Below are 15,103 nucleotides of genomic sequence, written 5' to 3' on the forward strand. Positions count from 1 at the left end.
CAAGATCCAAGCTGGGGTCTGGATTCAACTGAGGACCAGTTGGTATGTCTGACTGTCCCTGCATGAGGCAGCTGGAGAAGGAAAGAGCCAAAGACCAGCTGGTGGGGTGGCCCTGAGTGTCGAAGGCCAATTCCCACTGGCAGGGAAGACGATGAGACCATTTTGCTTGTGTTTGTTGTGTTTTCTGTCTGTTTGATGTCCCTGGCTGTCCATCTGTCTGTGCCCACACATTCTGTATGTGCCTGTAGGGAATACGGGTTCAGACTTGCTCCTATTTTGGGCAGGGAGATTCAGCAACCTCGCCTCTACCAGATGCTGCAACTTCTAGCGTAGAATAAAAATCCTGATGGAACAGCTGATGTAGTGAAAGAAAATGTCCTAATCTTTCATTGGAAGTACTTTTTTTTAAAAGAAGGCATCTTTCTCTGATGCTGTTATTTTGGTTGTGGGTCTGCTAAGTTCCTGCTCTGCCACCTCTGAGTGCAATGCCCAGAGCAACCAGCTGTGCATTGTGATCACTTGAAGTAATGTCGTGTATCAGCAGGGCCTTGAAATATAAATAACTTTGGTTGGAGCACAGAAAGTTTAAAAAGAATAGTGCTTTTGAGGCGTTTTGTCATCCCAAAAACGGAGACCGCCACATGGATTAATCATCCTGTACGCGTTACACAATTTATGGCTGTAGAGCAATAATCACAAATAAGCTTTGTATTCACTCCTGAGCGCTGTAGTAAGCTTTCTTTTTCTGAGGTGCTTTTATAAAGCATGGAACAGAGTATTGTTCATGATTATGAAAGCTACCAAGCTGGTGAGGGGTCTGGAGAACAAGTCATATGAGGAGAGCCTGAAGGAACTGGGCATGTTCAGTTTGGAGAAGAGGAGACCTCATTGCCCTCTACAACTACCTGAAAGGAGGGTGTAGAGAGGTGGGTGTTGGCCTCTTCTCCCAAGTGAATAATAACAGGACCAGAGGAAATGGTCTGAAGTTGGGTCAGGGGAGGTTTAGATTAGATATGAGGAAGAATTACTTTTTTGAGAGAGTGGTCTGGCACTGGAACAGCCTGCCCAGGGAGGTGGTGGAGTCACCATCCCTGGAGGTATTTAAGAAACATGTAGATGTGCACTTCAGGGCATGCTCTAGTAGCCGAGATTGTAGGGTTTTTTTTGTGTGTGTGTGGTTGGACTCGGTGATCTCAGAGGTCCTTTCCAACCATGATGATTCTGTGCTTCTGTTATGAAGGATATATAGTTCAACTCTGCAGGAAGAAAATAGTGAGACGCTAAAGCAACTGAAGCTCTTGTCTCTTTGGCCTGAAGAGATGGGCTATCTGCCTGACGTTTTAACCTTAATGGCAGTTTCTTAGCTTAATTAGATTTCAGATGCAAAACCGTGAACATTATTTGATTTCCTCTGTCCTTGATCCCTTCCCCAATGGGATGTGGATACACACAGGATAAAACAGATCCCTCAGATGTCACTGAAAGCATTGCAAAAAGTGGTGTGTCCACTGAAAGGTTCTCTGAGCTATGAACAAATACGCTTGGCTACTTCATTTTTGACCTACTAGAGAAGTAGAATGTTGTAACTTCCCCTTGGGTGATTTCTCCTTAAAATGTGCAGAAGCAGGTGTTTTAAGCAGATCTTTGTATTCAGGTGGAAAAAAGGTCTTTAAAATCAGTGACTGCCCTGTGTCTTCACTTAGGATCACTTTATTTTGCTGGTTGATTGGTGCTCTGTTTATGATCTGAAACATGCTGTTAGGTACCTCCAGACTGCAGAGAGAATGAGCTTAACTTCAGAGCAGAACAGAGACAGTAGAGATGCTCTAGCCAAGGATGCAGGTTCAGAACTGCCTGATTAAATCCAGCCTAAGGAATTTGGTCCCTGCTCACAAATCATAGAATCATAGAATGGTTTGTGTTGGAAGGGACCTTAAAGATCATCCAGTTCCAACCCCCCTGCCCTGGCCAGGGACACCTCCCACCAGACCAGGTTGCCCAAAGCAGCCTGGTCTTGAACACTTCCAGGGATGGAAGTCCAGCTTCTCTGGACGACCTGTTCCGGTGTCTCACCACCCTCACAGGAAAGAATTTCTTCCAAGTATCTAATATAAATCCCCCCTCTTTCAGTTAAAAACCGTTCCCCCTTGTCCTATGACTCCCCTCCCTGATCAAGAGTCCCTCCCCATCTCTCCTGTAGCCCATGTAAGGTCTCCCCGGAGCCTTCTCTTCTCCAGGCTGAACAACCCCAACTCTCTCAGCCTGTCCTCATAGAAGAGGTCCATCTTTGTGGCCTCCTCTGGACCCGCTCCAGCAGGTCCATGCCCTTCCTGTGCTGAGGGCTCCAGAGCTGGATGCAATACTCCAGATGGGGTCTCACCAGAGCGGAGTAGAGGGAACTTCCATCTGCTGCAGTAGCTTTTCTCCTTTTTCACAGCTTCTCTCATCACGTTTGGCAGAGATGCATTGACCCTGTCCATATTAAAAGATGTCGTTGATAAATCAGCAGAGAACATGCAGAACCTTTTTTGTTCAAGTGTGCAGTGTGGATCCTGCAGCTTTACCGCACGGAACAGGAGCAGGGCACGCTTCTTTCAGCAGCTGTAAAAAACTGATTGAAGCTGGTCCTTTCCACGTGCTTGCCTTGCCAGGGAATTAAAGCTTCAGGCTGCCATTTGTGTGGAGTTTTTAAATATGTATGACCTAAACAAGGGTCCTGTTGAGAAAGGCTCTAATCCTCTTGCACATGAAACCCACTGTTCTGGCCTTCTCTCTTTCTGATGTCGCTGTGCTTTCAGATATGCTAAATCTACCTTTGAAGTTTCATTTCTTCTTGCGTGAAATACGCTTTGATAGGTGAACCTCACAGCTGGGAATCAGGAGATACTGGCTCAGGTTGGACACAATGATTGGTTCATGTCATCATCCTTTGCCTCAGTTTCCCATTCGTGATGCAGGAAGAGTGATGTCCACCACTCTCTTTGGGCTTTGTTCTGGGTAACTGATGTAGAAGCCATAACGTATTGTAGACCTTCTACAGCCTGGCGTGAAGCCCCGTGGGAGGGTATCTGTCTGGGGGTGCTATAGATCCATAGGTGAGGAGTAGAGGCTTCCCTGTTTGTCATGAGGAATTCACAGGCAGAAATCCATCCCTGTGCTGAAGGGGTCAGCCCAGCTGTGTGGGTGCAGGGAGTCCTGCCAAGTCCTGCCAGTCCAAGGCTTGCACAGAGTCAGGAAATCTGTGTCTCAAGCAAATCTGATGATTTACTGTCTGTGGTCTGTATGTCAGTGATCCTTATGTGGAAAGCCTTGCTTTTTTCAAGAACATTTGCATGTAATGGCAGACGGACTGTTTAGCTGCAAAGACACAAATGACTGCAGGGGGGGTGAAAAACTGATGGAGCCAAAAACTCTTTTCATAGAAAGCTTTGTTTTTTTAATGCAAGGATCTCAGGAAGGCTGAACTTTTCTGGCCTCCCTCTCGAGGTAAAGTGTGTAGATGTTATGTGCCAACAGAGACCTGGGGAGCTATGGAGGATCAGGAGGAAGATTTTAAGAGATGGGGATCTCTTAGAGGCGTGTGTAGCAGCCGTGGCTGGGCCAGGAACAAGGGCACGTCTGTCCTGGAGGGTGGCTGTAACTCCTCCCAATGGCAGAAATATTTGGAGTAAGGAGAGGAAAAATGTGAGGTGTTCTCAGAATTAAAATGCTTTGTGCTAAGGTGCAGCAGCCTGGCTATCATTTCCCTTTGTATGGGCAGGGTTTCTATGACACGTTCAATTTTGGCATCTATTGGAGGGGGGATCTGAAAGGTTTCACCTGTGCAGAATACAGTGATGCTCTGCTGAGATAGGATGTGATCCTGTAGCTAGACAAAAGCTGGAGTATTGAGTTTTGCTCTGATAGACCTCCTAGGAACCACATACAGCTTCCAAAAAAACCAAGTAACCTACCACGAAACTGTCCGAAAGAGATCGCTATAAGACAGCACGGTTATAAAATACCCTGAAAGGCTGAATGGGGGTTTTTTCCCCCCTCTTGTGATATTTGGAGTTGAACTTTAGATACATCATTTTGAACATGGCCTTTTAAAGTAACTTTCTATTCCGTCCCTGTCATTTTTAGAGCTCTGAGGAAAGCCAAGATGCCAGGGAAGGGGAGCAAACGAAAAGGGGGAGCGGGGCTGAAGAGCAGGTTTTGATCATCTCTGCAAGAAGTGACATCATCTATGAGAACAAAAAAAATCTTCAGTCTCTGCAACTGGAGACAGCTTTTAGTCTCCAATTCTATCTTGCCCCGAGCCAGGCAGCCAAATAAAAACAGCGGGATAAATCACTGCTGGCAGATCTTAACAGTTATGCAACATCCAGTGCACCAGGCGCCTATTTTTAGAGCGGTTTTACACTAGCAGAATTTACTTTATGAAATCTGAAAAGAATGTCTGGTCAGAGGCTGGGGGAGAAAGAGGGCATTTAGAAAAGTGCAAAAATGTAAAAAACGCTTAGTACAAAGATGTGGTAGCAAAGGCAATACTGGTATCCTTTCAAGTGTGTCGGCTGGATCAGGCATGGTAATGAAGAGTTAGAGGGTTTTTTGTCAATATTCCCTTGAATTTCTAATCTGCAGTTGCTTTTTAAACGGTTAACTGTACTCACTTTACCCAAATAACTAACTATATGTGGTTTACTTAAAGCTGGGCTTCTGTGGTACCTTTATGCTGCACTTTGCCTTTGCCAGATCCAGAATGCAGTAAGGAGCAGCTCACCTCCTTACAGTACTGGCTGGCCAGATCTGAAGGAATGGTCTTAACTGGAGTACTCTGCAAAGCTGGCTGAGCTCCAGAGATACTCCTCATCCTTTGTGAGATACCCCAGACTTAACGAGCTCCTGATATGTAGCTGGTCTATGTTTCACATACGTTTTCTCAGCCTTCAGTAAATTAGGGTTGTCTATGCTGCTTGCTCCAGATCGAGCTGAATCAGTGTTCACAGGAACATACACTGAGTTGTATCTCGTTAGTTAAAAGCAATTTCAGCTTGCAGCACAGGTGTGAATAACTGAAGATTAGTCTCACGTACTCTGCTCTTTATCCAAGACCAGATGCGCATCTTCTCTCCTTTAAATTTTACTTTATCCTCTTAGTGTGTTGTAATTCTGTTACTTTGTACTGCCTATAATTTTCTTGCTGACGTTTTTTGCTCAGATTCAGAGCAGATAATGGTTGGGGAAAGACTGACCTTTCTTTAGAGATTCTGACAGATAAAAAACTGTGTAGATAATGTATCTTTGGGGTTTCTGCCATAGTTCGGACAGTTTCCAGTCATGCCTTGAAGTGAATTGGCTTCTCACCATTGCCATTGATCTTTCTTTCCCCAAACGTGTCTTCTAGGTGACAATCTCGATGCTATCCATGACATAACCGTGGCGTACCCCCAAAACATTCCTCAGACTGAGAAGCACCTTTTGAACGGAAACTTCCCAAAGGAGATTCACTTCCACGTCCAGAGATATCCCATAGAGACAGTGCCCACTTCCAAGGAGGAGCTGCAGCTCTGGTGCCGGCAGCGTTGGGAGGAGAAAGAGGAGAGACTCCGACGTTTCTATGAAGGTGGAAGGTGCTTCAGCACCACGGGGCAAAGCATTATCCCACCGTGTAAATCCGAGCTCAGGGTCCTGGCGGTGAAATGCATCTCCCTCCTCTATTGGACCGTATTCCCACCGGGAATGCTCGTGCTGCTGTACCTCTACAGCTTGGCACGCTGGTATTTTGCAGCCATGATCATCTTTTTCGTTGCCCAGCAAAAGATATTTGGTGGGCTGGAACTCATTGAACTCGCTTGCCATCGGTATTTTAAAAACCGACAGAAATTTCATGGCATGAAAATGAAAACCAATTAGTTCCGGGGTAGGGAAAGGCATAAAAATGGGTGGTTTGGAGATGTCCTGCAAATTTTATGCACAGGGGAAGAATTTTTGCATGAGAATTGTCTTTTACTATTGCCATTGTTAGACATTTGCACTCGATTCTGTGAAAAGAAAGAAAAATGTTAGTTATTGCTACATGTGAAAATGGTAGTTTTTATCTCTGAATGTAATGTCAACATTGCTCTCGCAAGCAGCTACCAACTGCATTCTGCTGTAATTAAGAAACAAATTGCTGGATTATTGAACAATCGTAAGGACGTTAATAAATGTGACTAAATGCACTGAACTTTCATGTAGAAACCCCAACTGTCCGGCTAAAAGAGACAGAAGGATGATTTCTGTGTAATCACGTCATAAAGCGAGCACCGGATTTGGGAAGCTGGTAAGTTGAACAATGTTTTGATGGTAGGTGGAAGCTGGAGGATGAGTTGTTCTCTCTCCTTTTTTTTTTATTTTTTCTCTTTCAAATACTCAAACCTGTTTTTTAAAATCATATTTTCACATCAGCTTTTTCAAACACTACTGAACCTACCGCTCTTGGTCACCCAGGAGGATTTTCAAGCCTTGCAGCCTTGTGTTATAGGACGGAAAACAGTGCTGGCTCTGCCTCCCTTTAAGTCTTCACTGATTATTTAATAGACCTATGCAGCTAAATTTTCATTTATCGCTGTTTCATCCTGTTTTGGTCTCCCTGTTAGCTGTAGCAGACTTGTTTCTACTGTAGTATGCAGAGCTGTGGGACAGGAGAGCTAGGTTTTTGTTGGTTTATTGGTGTTTTTTTTTCTGGTAGAGGCAAAAAGAAGTGTCTGTCTCTGAGTAGCTGGCAAATGTTTTTCAAAAAGGTCTCTTCGTAGACATTATTTGACTGAAAACATTTTATTTATTTTTCAGAGTAGGCAAGATAGATATATATATATATTTTTTAGCATTTATTTTGGTTTTCACATTGCTTCCTTAGACATTTCAAGTGTCCCTATAGATAAGCAGGAAGATTGCTTGCTCTGTGCATATCAGCCAGACCTGCTGAAATGCATCTGATGCAGTGGTTGTCTCCTTGTGAGTAGGAGAGATGGGTTTCAGCCTGTCACAGCACGGGGAAATCGAGCTTCATCTTCCCTTTGCGGTATTTTCTTTGATTCCTGATGACATCGTTACTTTTCCGACCTCCTTCACGATTTTTGGGTTCTTTTGGGGCACCCACTATAATACTTGCCCTTATTTTCGTGACATTCAGGAAAGATGAAGGCTTAAACCTGGACAAGGCACTTCCAGTTGTGTTCCTTGTCATATATAATGCAAGTCATGTTCATGGTCACATAGTAAAAGACATAAACGTTGCCAGCACTTAGGAGACACTTCACCTTAGATTTGATTTTCAACCTCAAGAATGTTAGACCACTCAATCAACTGTGTCGCTGCAAAACCTTCCTGATTTACTAAATATTTGTTGTTTAGTGCATGAAGGCTTGTTTAAGTTAACCCTATGTGGCCTGGCTCCATACGTTGCGTGACATTGCCACGAAGTATGGAAGTACAGGGTGCAAAATGTATTGCGTTGAATACCTGAAGTGTTGGGTCGGCGTGGTAGACACATCTGTTTTCTTCTAAATTACAGCACTATCAACATATTGTCTAATGTGTTTGTATCAAAGGCCATTTTCTGAACGAATCACCAGCCTCTATTCAACTGTCCCTTGCAAGGTGACAGGTATTTTTTAATCTATGCTTATAATAACTAATTGTTTCTTATGTGGAAAGTACTTGAAGCCATCTATTTTACTCTGATTTTTTTAATCCCTTTTTTCTTAAAAACAAATAAAACTCGGTTTATATTTAGGGTTATGTTTCTTAATGATTTTTTTCATATTTATATTTGAGTACCTGAAGACTGACAACTGGTGTTTCATTGTCACGAGTGGAAAGAGATCCTTTCTGAACCCTGAGGACTTTTTAAAATGTAATTCTGTGATATGGAAGGCATGGTTACAGCTTAAATCTACACAGCCTCGTTTTTCTTCAGCTAATTCTTTGCTTTGGTGCAGTTCCCTGCACATCCAGGTAACGAGTCGCAAGGGAAAAACCTAAAAAAACTCATTTCTGGTTGATGCAGAGAGCTATAGGGTTCTTCTGATCTGTCCTGAGCCAGGGCTGTGCTTTCACACCAGGAGAGGCCATGGCCACCCTACTCCAATAGCCTTAATGTAGTCTTCAGGAGTGGCTTCAGAGGACAGGTTACGTATGTTGGCAACATAAATACCAGCTTTGCTTTTTTTTCAGTCCTTCAGAGAACTTTGTGGTGTCATCAAATGTTATCAGAAACATCAATGTGAGTCTTGGTGAAAGATTTTATGTCTCTGTGTGTGTGATTAGCATTGGGCTCAGAAAATGAAATCAAATGCAATCCCATAGTTGACCCTTCTGAGAGGTTTTCTCCCAGCTGGAACCTACTGTGATGTGATGAAATCTGTAATTCATCCTCCTCTCCCATCTACTTGGGCTGAAGAGACAAAATAATGTTCTTGTCAGCTGCAGATGCCAGGTTTGCAGCGCCTGACTCCGTCGTGCAGGGCAGCACGTGGTGAGGGAGCAGTCCTCATCTCAAGAGGAAGAGGGTTGGCTTGGTGATGGATGTAGATGTTCAGATTGCGTGCCTCGTTTTCCAACTCAATTAGAAATGCAAGACGGGGAAAAATGGAATTAAAAGGAAAAGCTTTGTGGATATAGAAGAGTCTTTGTTTAGAACATGGTTAAGGAACTGGGGGAAGATCTTGCTGCAAATGCTTTTGGTTTTTTCCTCTTTGGTCAAAATGTAGCTTTTTATTCAAAAGGTTTTAATATACAGATTTTTTGGAGACTGTTTTGTTATTACCCTGTGTCCTTATTCGGAGTACACTAAGGTGGCACTTAGGCACGTGGTTTTGTTGTGAACTTGGAAGCGTTAAGTTTATGGTTGGACTTTGACCTTACAGGTCTTTTCTCACCTAAACAATTCATATGATTCTGTGCTGGGTAAATCACTTGGGAATGTTTTTGATGCTGTAGGGTGCAAGGTGCTAGTTCTCCAGGAATCACACACCCTCCTCTTTCATGGGAGGCAAGGCACCGAGCCTCGTCTCACTCATTAGCACGGAGGTTGTCACCACTCACCTTCTCCCAGGTGAGTGGTCCCATCAGTGACTGCTCTTGTCTGTGGGACCTACAGGTCTTGCTTACCCTGGTTGAGATGAATGACATGATTTAAGGATGCTGCTCTCCTTGGCTTAATCAAATGGTTTCCTCGTTAACCTTGAGGGGGGTGGTTCTCTCTCTGCTCAGCACAGATGGTTGCAATCCTGCCGTCCCCTGTTTGCCATCAGGCTTGTCTGGGTTGCAGGAGTTCAGACCAAGGCATTTCTCTCTTGGCTTCAAAGCTGCAGGGCCCGAAGCTGGTCTGTGAGGTGTTGTCTTTATCATAGGAAATGTAGTTTCCTTGTTTTGTGCGTTGCATCACTCTGTTGTTTAAAAAAGGATCTGTCTTTTTATGACTTGATTTTATATGTACACTGTGTGAAAGGAAACACCAGGATACTACAAACCTACAGAAAGCCTTAGTTTTCAGAGTTCACTGATTATATTAGAACGTTTTAACCATGTACCGGTTACTCTACAGCAAAAATAAAGACCTGAAGCATTGCACATGTCGAATTTTGCCATTTTTTCTTTCTGCTGTGTGACATATTCTGTATGTACCCATCAGGCACAGACCTTGTGTTCAGTCGCATGGCTGTCTGTCTTGGGCAGAGTGGCATCATTTGGGGTGCTCGACCATGGTTTGTGGCTGTTTGGGTGGTACGTCTCGTCTCCCTTCTTTCTGTGGGAGGTTGGAAAGGGTTGGCTGGCTCTACCCTCCCTTCTGGCCTCTTCGTGTAAAGGGATGTGGAAGACTTTGAGCATGCAAGAGCTGCAGCTCCATTTTAGTCTTGCTCTGCTGCTTACCCTGTATTGCTTACAGAATCACAGAAAGACTGGGGTTGGAAGGGACTCTGGAGATCATCTAGTCCAACGCACTGCCAGAGCACGTCCACCCAGAGCAGGTTGCACAGGAACGTGTCCAGGTGGGTTTTGAATGTCTCCAGAGAAGGAGACTCCACCACCTCTCTGGGCAGCCTCTTCCAGGGTTCTGAAAGGAAGTAAGTTCCTCTTCATGTTTGGATGGAACTTCAGGAAGTTAAGTTCCTCTTCATGTTTGGATGGAACTTCCAAAGTTCCAGTTTGTGGCCGTTACCTCTTGTCCAGTCACTGGGCAGCACTGAAAGAAGACTGGCTCCTCTTGACACCCACCCTTTAAGTATTGGTAAACATTAATCAGATTCCTCTTCAGTCTTTTCCTAAGCAGCAGCTGTGGCTTGAAAGAACGTCTGAGGTGGCAGTGCAGAGGTAAGTCCCCCGTTGTAGCTATCTCCTGTGTAATTACTGACACAAGAAATGATCCATGGCACGGTTCCTGTTCTCAGAGGGACCTGTCTTTAATGTAACTTCAGATCACGGGCTCCACAATTTCCCTCTCTGTTCTCTGAATGCTAATCCGGTGTGGGCAGGCAGGGCTGTGTTTCTTGGGAGCTGTCACGCGTTAGCTAAACGAGGGGAATGGCCTTGCTGTGACTGCTGCCCCCCACAGCAGCCCTCACAGAACCACCCGGGTCTCCAGCAGGTAGCACGTGTCAGAAAGACCACGAGAAACCACAGGACACCCTGGCAGCAGCTTCTGCAGCTGGAGGTGACATTTGCAATGTCTGTGTATGCTCAGAGCCTTCAGATCGGTCCTCAAAAGACCCTGGTAGCAGCTTCTGCAGCTGGAGGTGACACTTGCAATGTCTGCGTTTGCTCAGAGCCTTCAGATCGGCCCTCAAAAGTCACAACGACCTGTGGTCCCTCCCGAGTGACTTGTCTCTCTCAAAAGGTAGCTGACAGTTCTCTTTTTTTTTTCCTTCAGCTCAAATATGCGATGATAGAAACGGATTTCTCTGTCCTACCTGCCATTGCAGGAGGTAATCGTAACGGAGACCAACGCGTTCACCCTCCGGCTGCCCCAGACACCTCCTCTGTGGTTCAACACGATGGGTACAAGGCTGTCCAATTTCCTGACCTCCACATGGTTTGTCATCCTTTTCGGTTCAACACGACGGGTACAAGGCTGTCCAATTTCCTGGCCTCCACATGGTTTGTCATCCTTTTTTCTGGAGTTCTTCATGTTGGGGGGGTGGGGGTAGACTGTTTGTGGTTGGAGGGGTGGGGGTTGACTGTTTGTGGTGGGATGTGCAGGAGACTGAGAGGAGGAGTTTGAGCAAAAGTCCACCTGCTTCTTCTCAAGGGGGCATCGCTGCCCTCGGGAGAAGAAGGAAGGGTGTTTGGCCCTTCCGAGGTTCTTCACTGTGACCCAGCACTAACATCACCCCCTGGTTTTGCCCTCTGCCATCCCCTGCACTATTTCTTTGCCTCCTGCTTGAGCTGCTGGGTGTCTCGTGGGGAGCAGAGGAATGGATGTTGGTTAACGCTGAACCCGAAGGGTTCAGGGGGTAACAGGATAGAGGTGCTTGTGGTCCATCAGTGGTCAAGTGTGTGACACCTCCAGCCTCCTCACTGCAGGTGCTGTGCTCCTCCAGAGGCTTTGCTTTCCTGCCCTCGCTGGGGGAAAGGCGGGGGGGGGTGTCTTTTCCAGGAGCCCCCCAAAAGCGAGCATGAGATGTTTTATGTAAGATCTCAGCAAGGTGCTCGGGTCTTCTGCCTCCTCACCACACGTGAAGGTTAAAGGCAGGCTCTCAGCTTTCCCCCGCTAATGACAGAAAGTGCTGTGTAAGTGAGAAGAGAGCCTAATTAGGGATTAATGAGAAAGGAGCCTGTGGTTTTATTATCCGTTGGACATGAGTAGCGTGGATGAGCAGGAGAGGTTGCATTAGCTGCTTCTTGCTGAGTCCTTCCAGCAGGAAAAGTCCTTAGCAGACTTTCTGCATCATTGAAGGCCGGGAGGTAGAGGAGAACGTTGTGGACAAGGAGCAGCGGGGCTCGGTGTCCTCTGCTACAGGCTGGGACAGGCCCCAGACCTAGTTTGGACCTCGGGTGGAACACAGACCCTGGGGCAAAGGCAGTTTGGGGTCTGCTGTCAGGTCTGCCACCTCAAGCACCTCCTGCTTCCCAGGAGGTTCAGCGGGTCTGGGGACACCTCCTGGGGGTGTGCTGCTGCTGGGGACACACACCATGCTGTGCCACCAACCATTGCTGGGGGTGAAAAGAGGCTCCAGCTCCCTGAGAGTCCTGTTTGGTCACGGTTGTCCTTTTCCTCAGCCTGGTGGCAGGCCACAGCACGTCAGGAGAGGGGTGCTCCAGGAGCAAAAAGCCCAGCTATTTGCTTCTGTGGAGGCCAGAGCAGAGCCCCCTGCTCTGGGACCAGCCCTCTGCCCCGCTGCAGCCTGGAGCTTGTCCTGGGGGATGCTGGAAGGGATCAGGCTGCTGACTATTAGATAAAGACAGGAATAAAACCAAGGAGGTTGAATACCTCATCTTTAATTAGCTTTCTCATCCTTAGCCGTTGCATAAAAGCTATTAGAGTTATTACAGGACACGCTGGATGCTTGCACAGCAGGGACAGCACGTGGATAGGTGGGATGGTCCTTGTCATAAATGTCACTCCAGCTGTCTCAACAGCCCCCTTGGCCATCGCAGTGCTGCTCGTGGCCAGCCTGGCTGAGCCACACCAAACTGACGGCAAAGGATGCCTTCGTTTGATGGAAATGGCCACTTCTCCTTCCAAACAACACGAGCCTTTCACTGGTTCATGATTAGTAGATCCCTGAGTGTTTCTCAAGGAGAGAAACCTCCTGACGTGGGGGCAGACGTGGTTTCGCTGGGTCCTGTCCGTGGGGCTCTTGCTGCAAGTGCCACAAGGAACCAGGGGTGAAAAATCACTGCGCAAACCCCCCGCTTCCGCATTCGTTAGTCGAGTCTATTAATAAGTGCTTTGTTCTGTACTTTGAAAGATTTATTGAATGATTATTCAGCATGTTGCCACTCGGCCATCGCCGTCACACCTAGGTCCTAAAGGTACTGGATGTTCATTTCTTAATAGAGCAGCCCGACGCTGCTGAAATCTTGCTGTTTGACACCAAGATGTATTTATTACCAAGCACGTGGGCTTTTTAAGCTTCTGTACGGACACAGCGTGCAGGTCGGTGCTTTTGTTGCTCTGTGAACCAAACCAGGTGCCTTTTCCAGTGACAGACCATTGCACCCCTGGGTATAAAGTCCTTCGGTTGCCCCCAGGCTGCCAAATGCTCTGACACATCCATGAGGAAATGAACCCGGCTTGCATAGAACCACAGAATGGTTTGGATTGGAAGGGACCTTAAAGATCATCCAGTTCCAACCCCCTGCCATGGGCAGGGACACCTCCCACTAGACCAGGTTGCTCAAAGCCCCATCCAGCCTGGCCTTGAACCCCTCCAGGGATGGGGCAGCCACAGCTTCTCTGGGCAACCTGTTCCAGTGTCTCACCACCCTCACAGGAAAGAATTTCTTCCTGAGATCTAATCTAAATCTCCCCTCTTGTGGTTTCAAACCATTCCCCCTCATCCTATGGCTCCCCTCCCTGATCAAGAGTCCCTTCCCATCTCTCCTGTAGCCCCCTTTAGGGACTGGAAGAGGCTTTAAGAACTCCCTGGAGCCTTCTCTTCTCCAGGCTGAACAACCCCAACTCTCTCAGCCTGTCCTCATAGCAGAGCTGCTCCAGCCCTCTGAGCATCTTTGTGGCCCTAAAGCTACATCTCCAAATTTTAATCCTCCTGTCCCATCCCACTCTGCTGCATCTCCCCCAGCCGAGAGGAAGATCAGAAAGGGAGGACCTCACCCCACACACCATCAGTGACGGGCAGAGCGGAGAGGTCCCTCCAAACCTGGAGTACTTCCAGGGCCACCCAACCCTGAGTCACTCATTAAGTCGATACAGCAGGAAGTCATCAAAAATAGAAGACAGTGGGCATAACATAAATAAATAGGCGTCCATTCACACCCTTGGCGGAGGCGTTTCGGTCCCCGGTCCCCCGCGTGCCCGCGGGGAGGACGGACGCTGCTTATTAGACAGGTTATGCAATTGAAGTGGTCTATATTTATCAGGAGAGCGCAGCGTACACACCTCAAGGGTCAGATGCCCGGCGGTTGGGAGAACATTAGCTCCCCTAATGAATCAGCAGGGAGGGAGAAGGACCTAAAAATACGACTCGGCTGCAAAAAAAAAGGCATCGTGGAGTTGTTCAGGGAGCCAAGGTCAAGAGGCCCCCATGTGCCATTCCGGCTCTGGCTGGGGTTGTGATGCTCTCCTCAGATGCTCATCGTCTCGGAAAAGGCAGGCTCCACGCTGGGCTCAGCTTCCTTTCAAACTTCTGCTGTGGTGGTGGATGTTGAACCAGGGCCTAAAGGAGGAGAAAGACCCCCCCTGATCCATGCCATAACCACCGCTCTTCTTCTGAGCCTGGCAATTCTGGGTGCACCTGCCTGCTCTGGGTTTTGGCTTTGTGACTTAGGACATCCTGTGTGGAAGGAGCATGAAGGCTGGAGATGGCCTGGGCTGTGTGTTTCTTGCTTCCCGTGTGACGGCATCATCTATACAGAAGACAAGCCATGACCATCTGAGCCTGCGTAGGTCTTATCAGTGCACCAGGAGCTTTCCATCCTCCTTTCCAGATGGGTAAAGCTGGAGAGAACCATCTTGTTGCTCCACACTTGTTGCTCTTGTCTGTGTGGTCGCTGCAAAGTCCTCCCATGCCACTGGTGGCACTTGATCAGTCATTCTGGACTCTCACTGGCCAAGCACCTGGGTGCCAGTTCCCCTCTGCTCCCGGCAGAGGCTCGGAGACCCAACCCACGAGTACCACCACATGGACGCACTGGTCAGCCCTGGCCTCTCTGGGATGAAGCTCTGCCCCACAGTGACTGGGGAAAAGGAGTGATTCACATGTAGCTGCGGGGCTGGTCCTACCCCCTGGGTGCTTCCTGAGCAAGGTAATTTATTGGGAAAAGCTGGCAGAGATGTCCCCGTGCATTTTTCTGCTCCCCTCAGTCCTCTCCGCAGATAACTCAGCTGCCACAGCAGCTTCTCCTTCCCCAACCCCACATCCCCTGGATGGGCTTGCAAGGCACGTTTCCCTCC

At 47.3% G+C, this 15,103-nt stretch overlaps 1 protein-coding gene across 4 annotated transcripts in view; it reads left to right on the forward strand.

Moving 5' to 3' along the window:
- The window catches only part of LCLAT1 (lysocardiolipin acyltransferase 1), a 132,937-nt gene extending 123,331 nt beyond the window's left edge, over positions 1–9,606 (forward strand). For all 4 annotated transcript variants that reach the window (XM_014951034.1, XM_014951032.1, XM_014951031.1 and 1 more), the window contains one exon: positions 5,390–9,606. In XM_014951034.1, the coding sequence (XP_014806520.1) occupies positions 5,390–5,898 (509 nt within the window). In that variant the 3' untranslated portion in view covers positions 5,899–9,606. The remainder of the gene's footprint in view (positions 1–5,389) is intronic.
- The last annotated feature ends 5,497 nt before the right edge of the window (positions 9,607–15,103 follow it).

Source organism: Calidris pugnax, unplaced genomic scaffold, assembly GCF_001431845.1.
Source record: "Calidris pugnax isolate Ruff unplaced genomic scaffold, ASM143184v1 scaffold24, whole genome shotgun sequence".
Taxonomy (NCBI): Eukaryota; Metazoa; Chordata; class Aves; order Charadriiformes; family Scolopacidae; genus Calidris; species Calidris pugnax.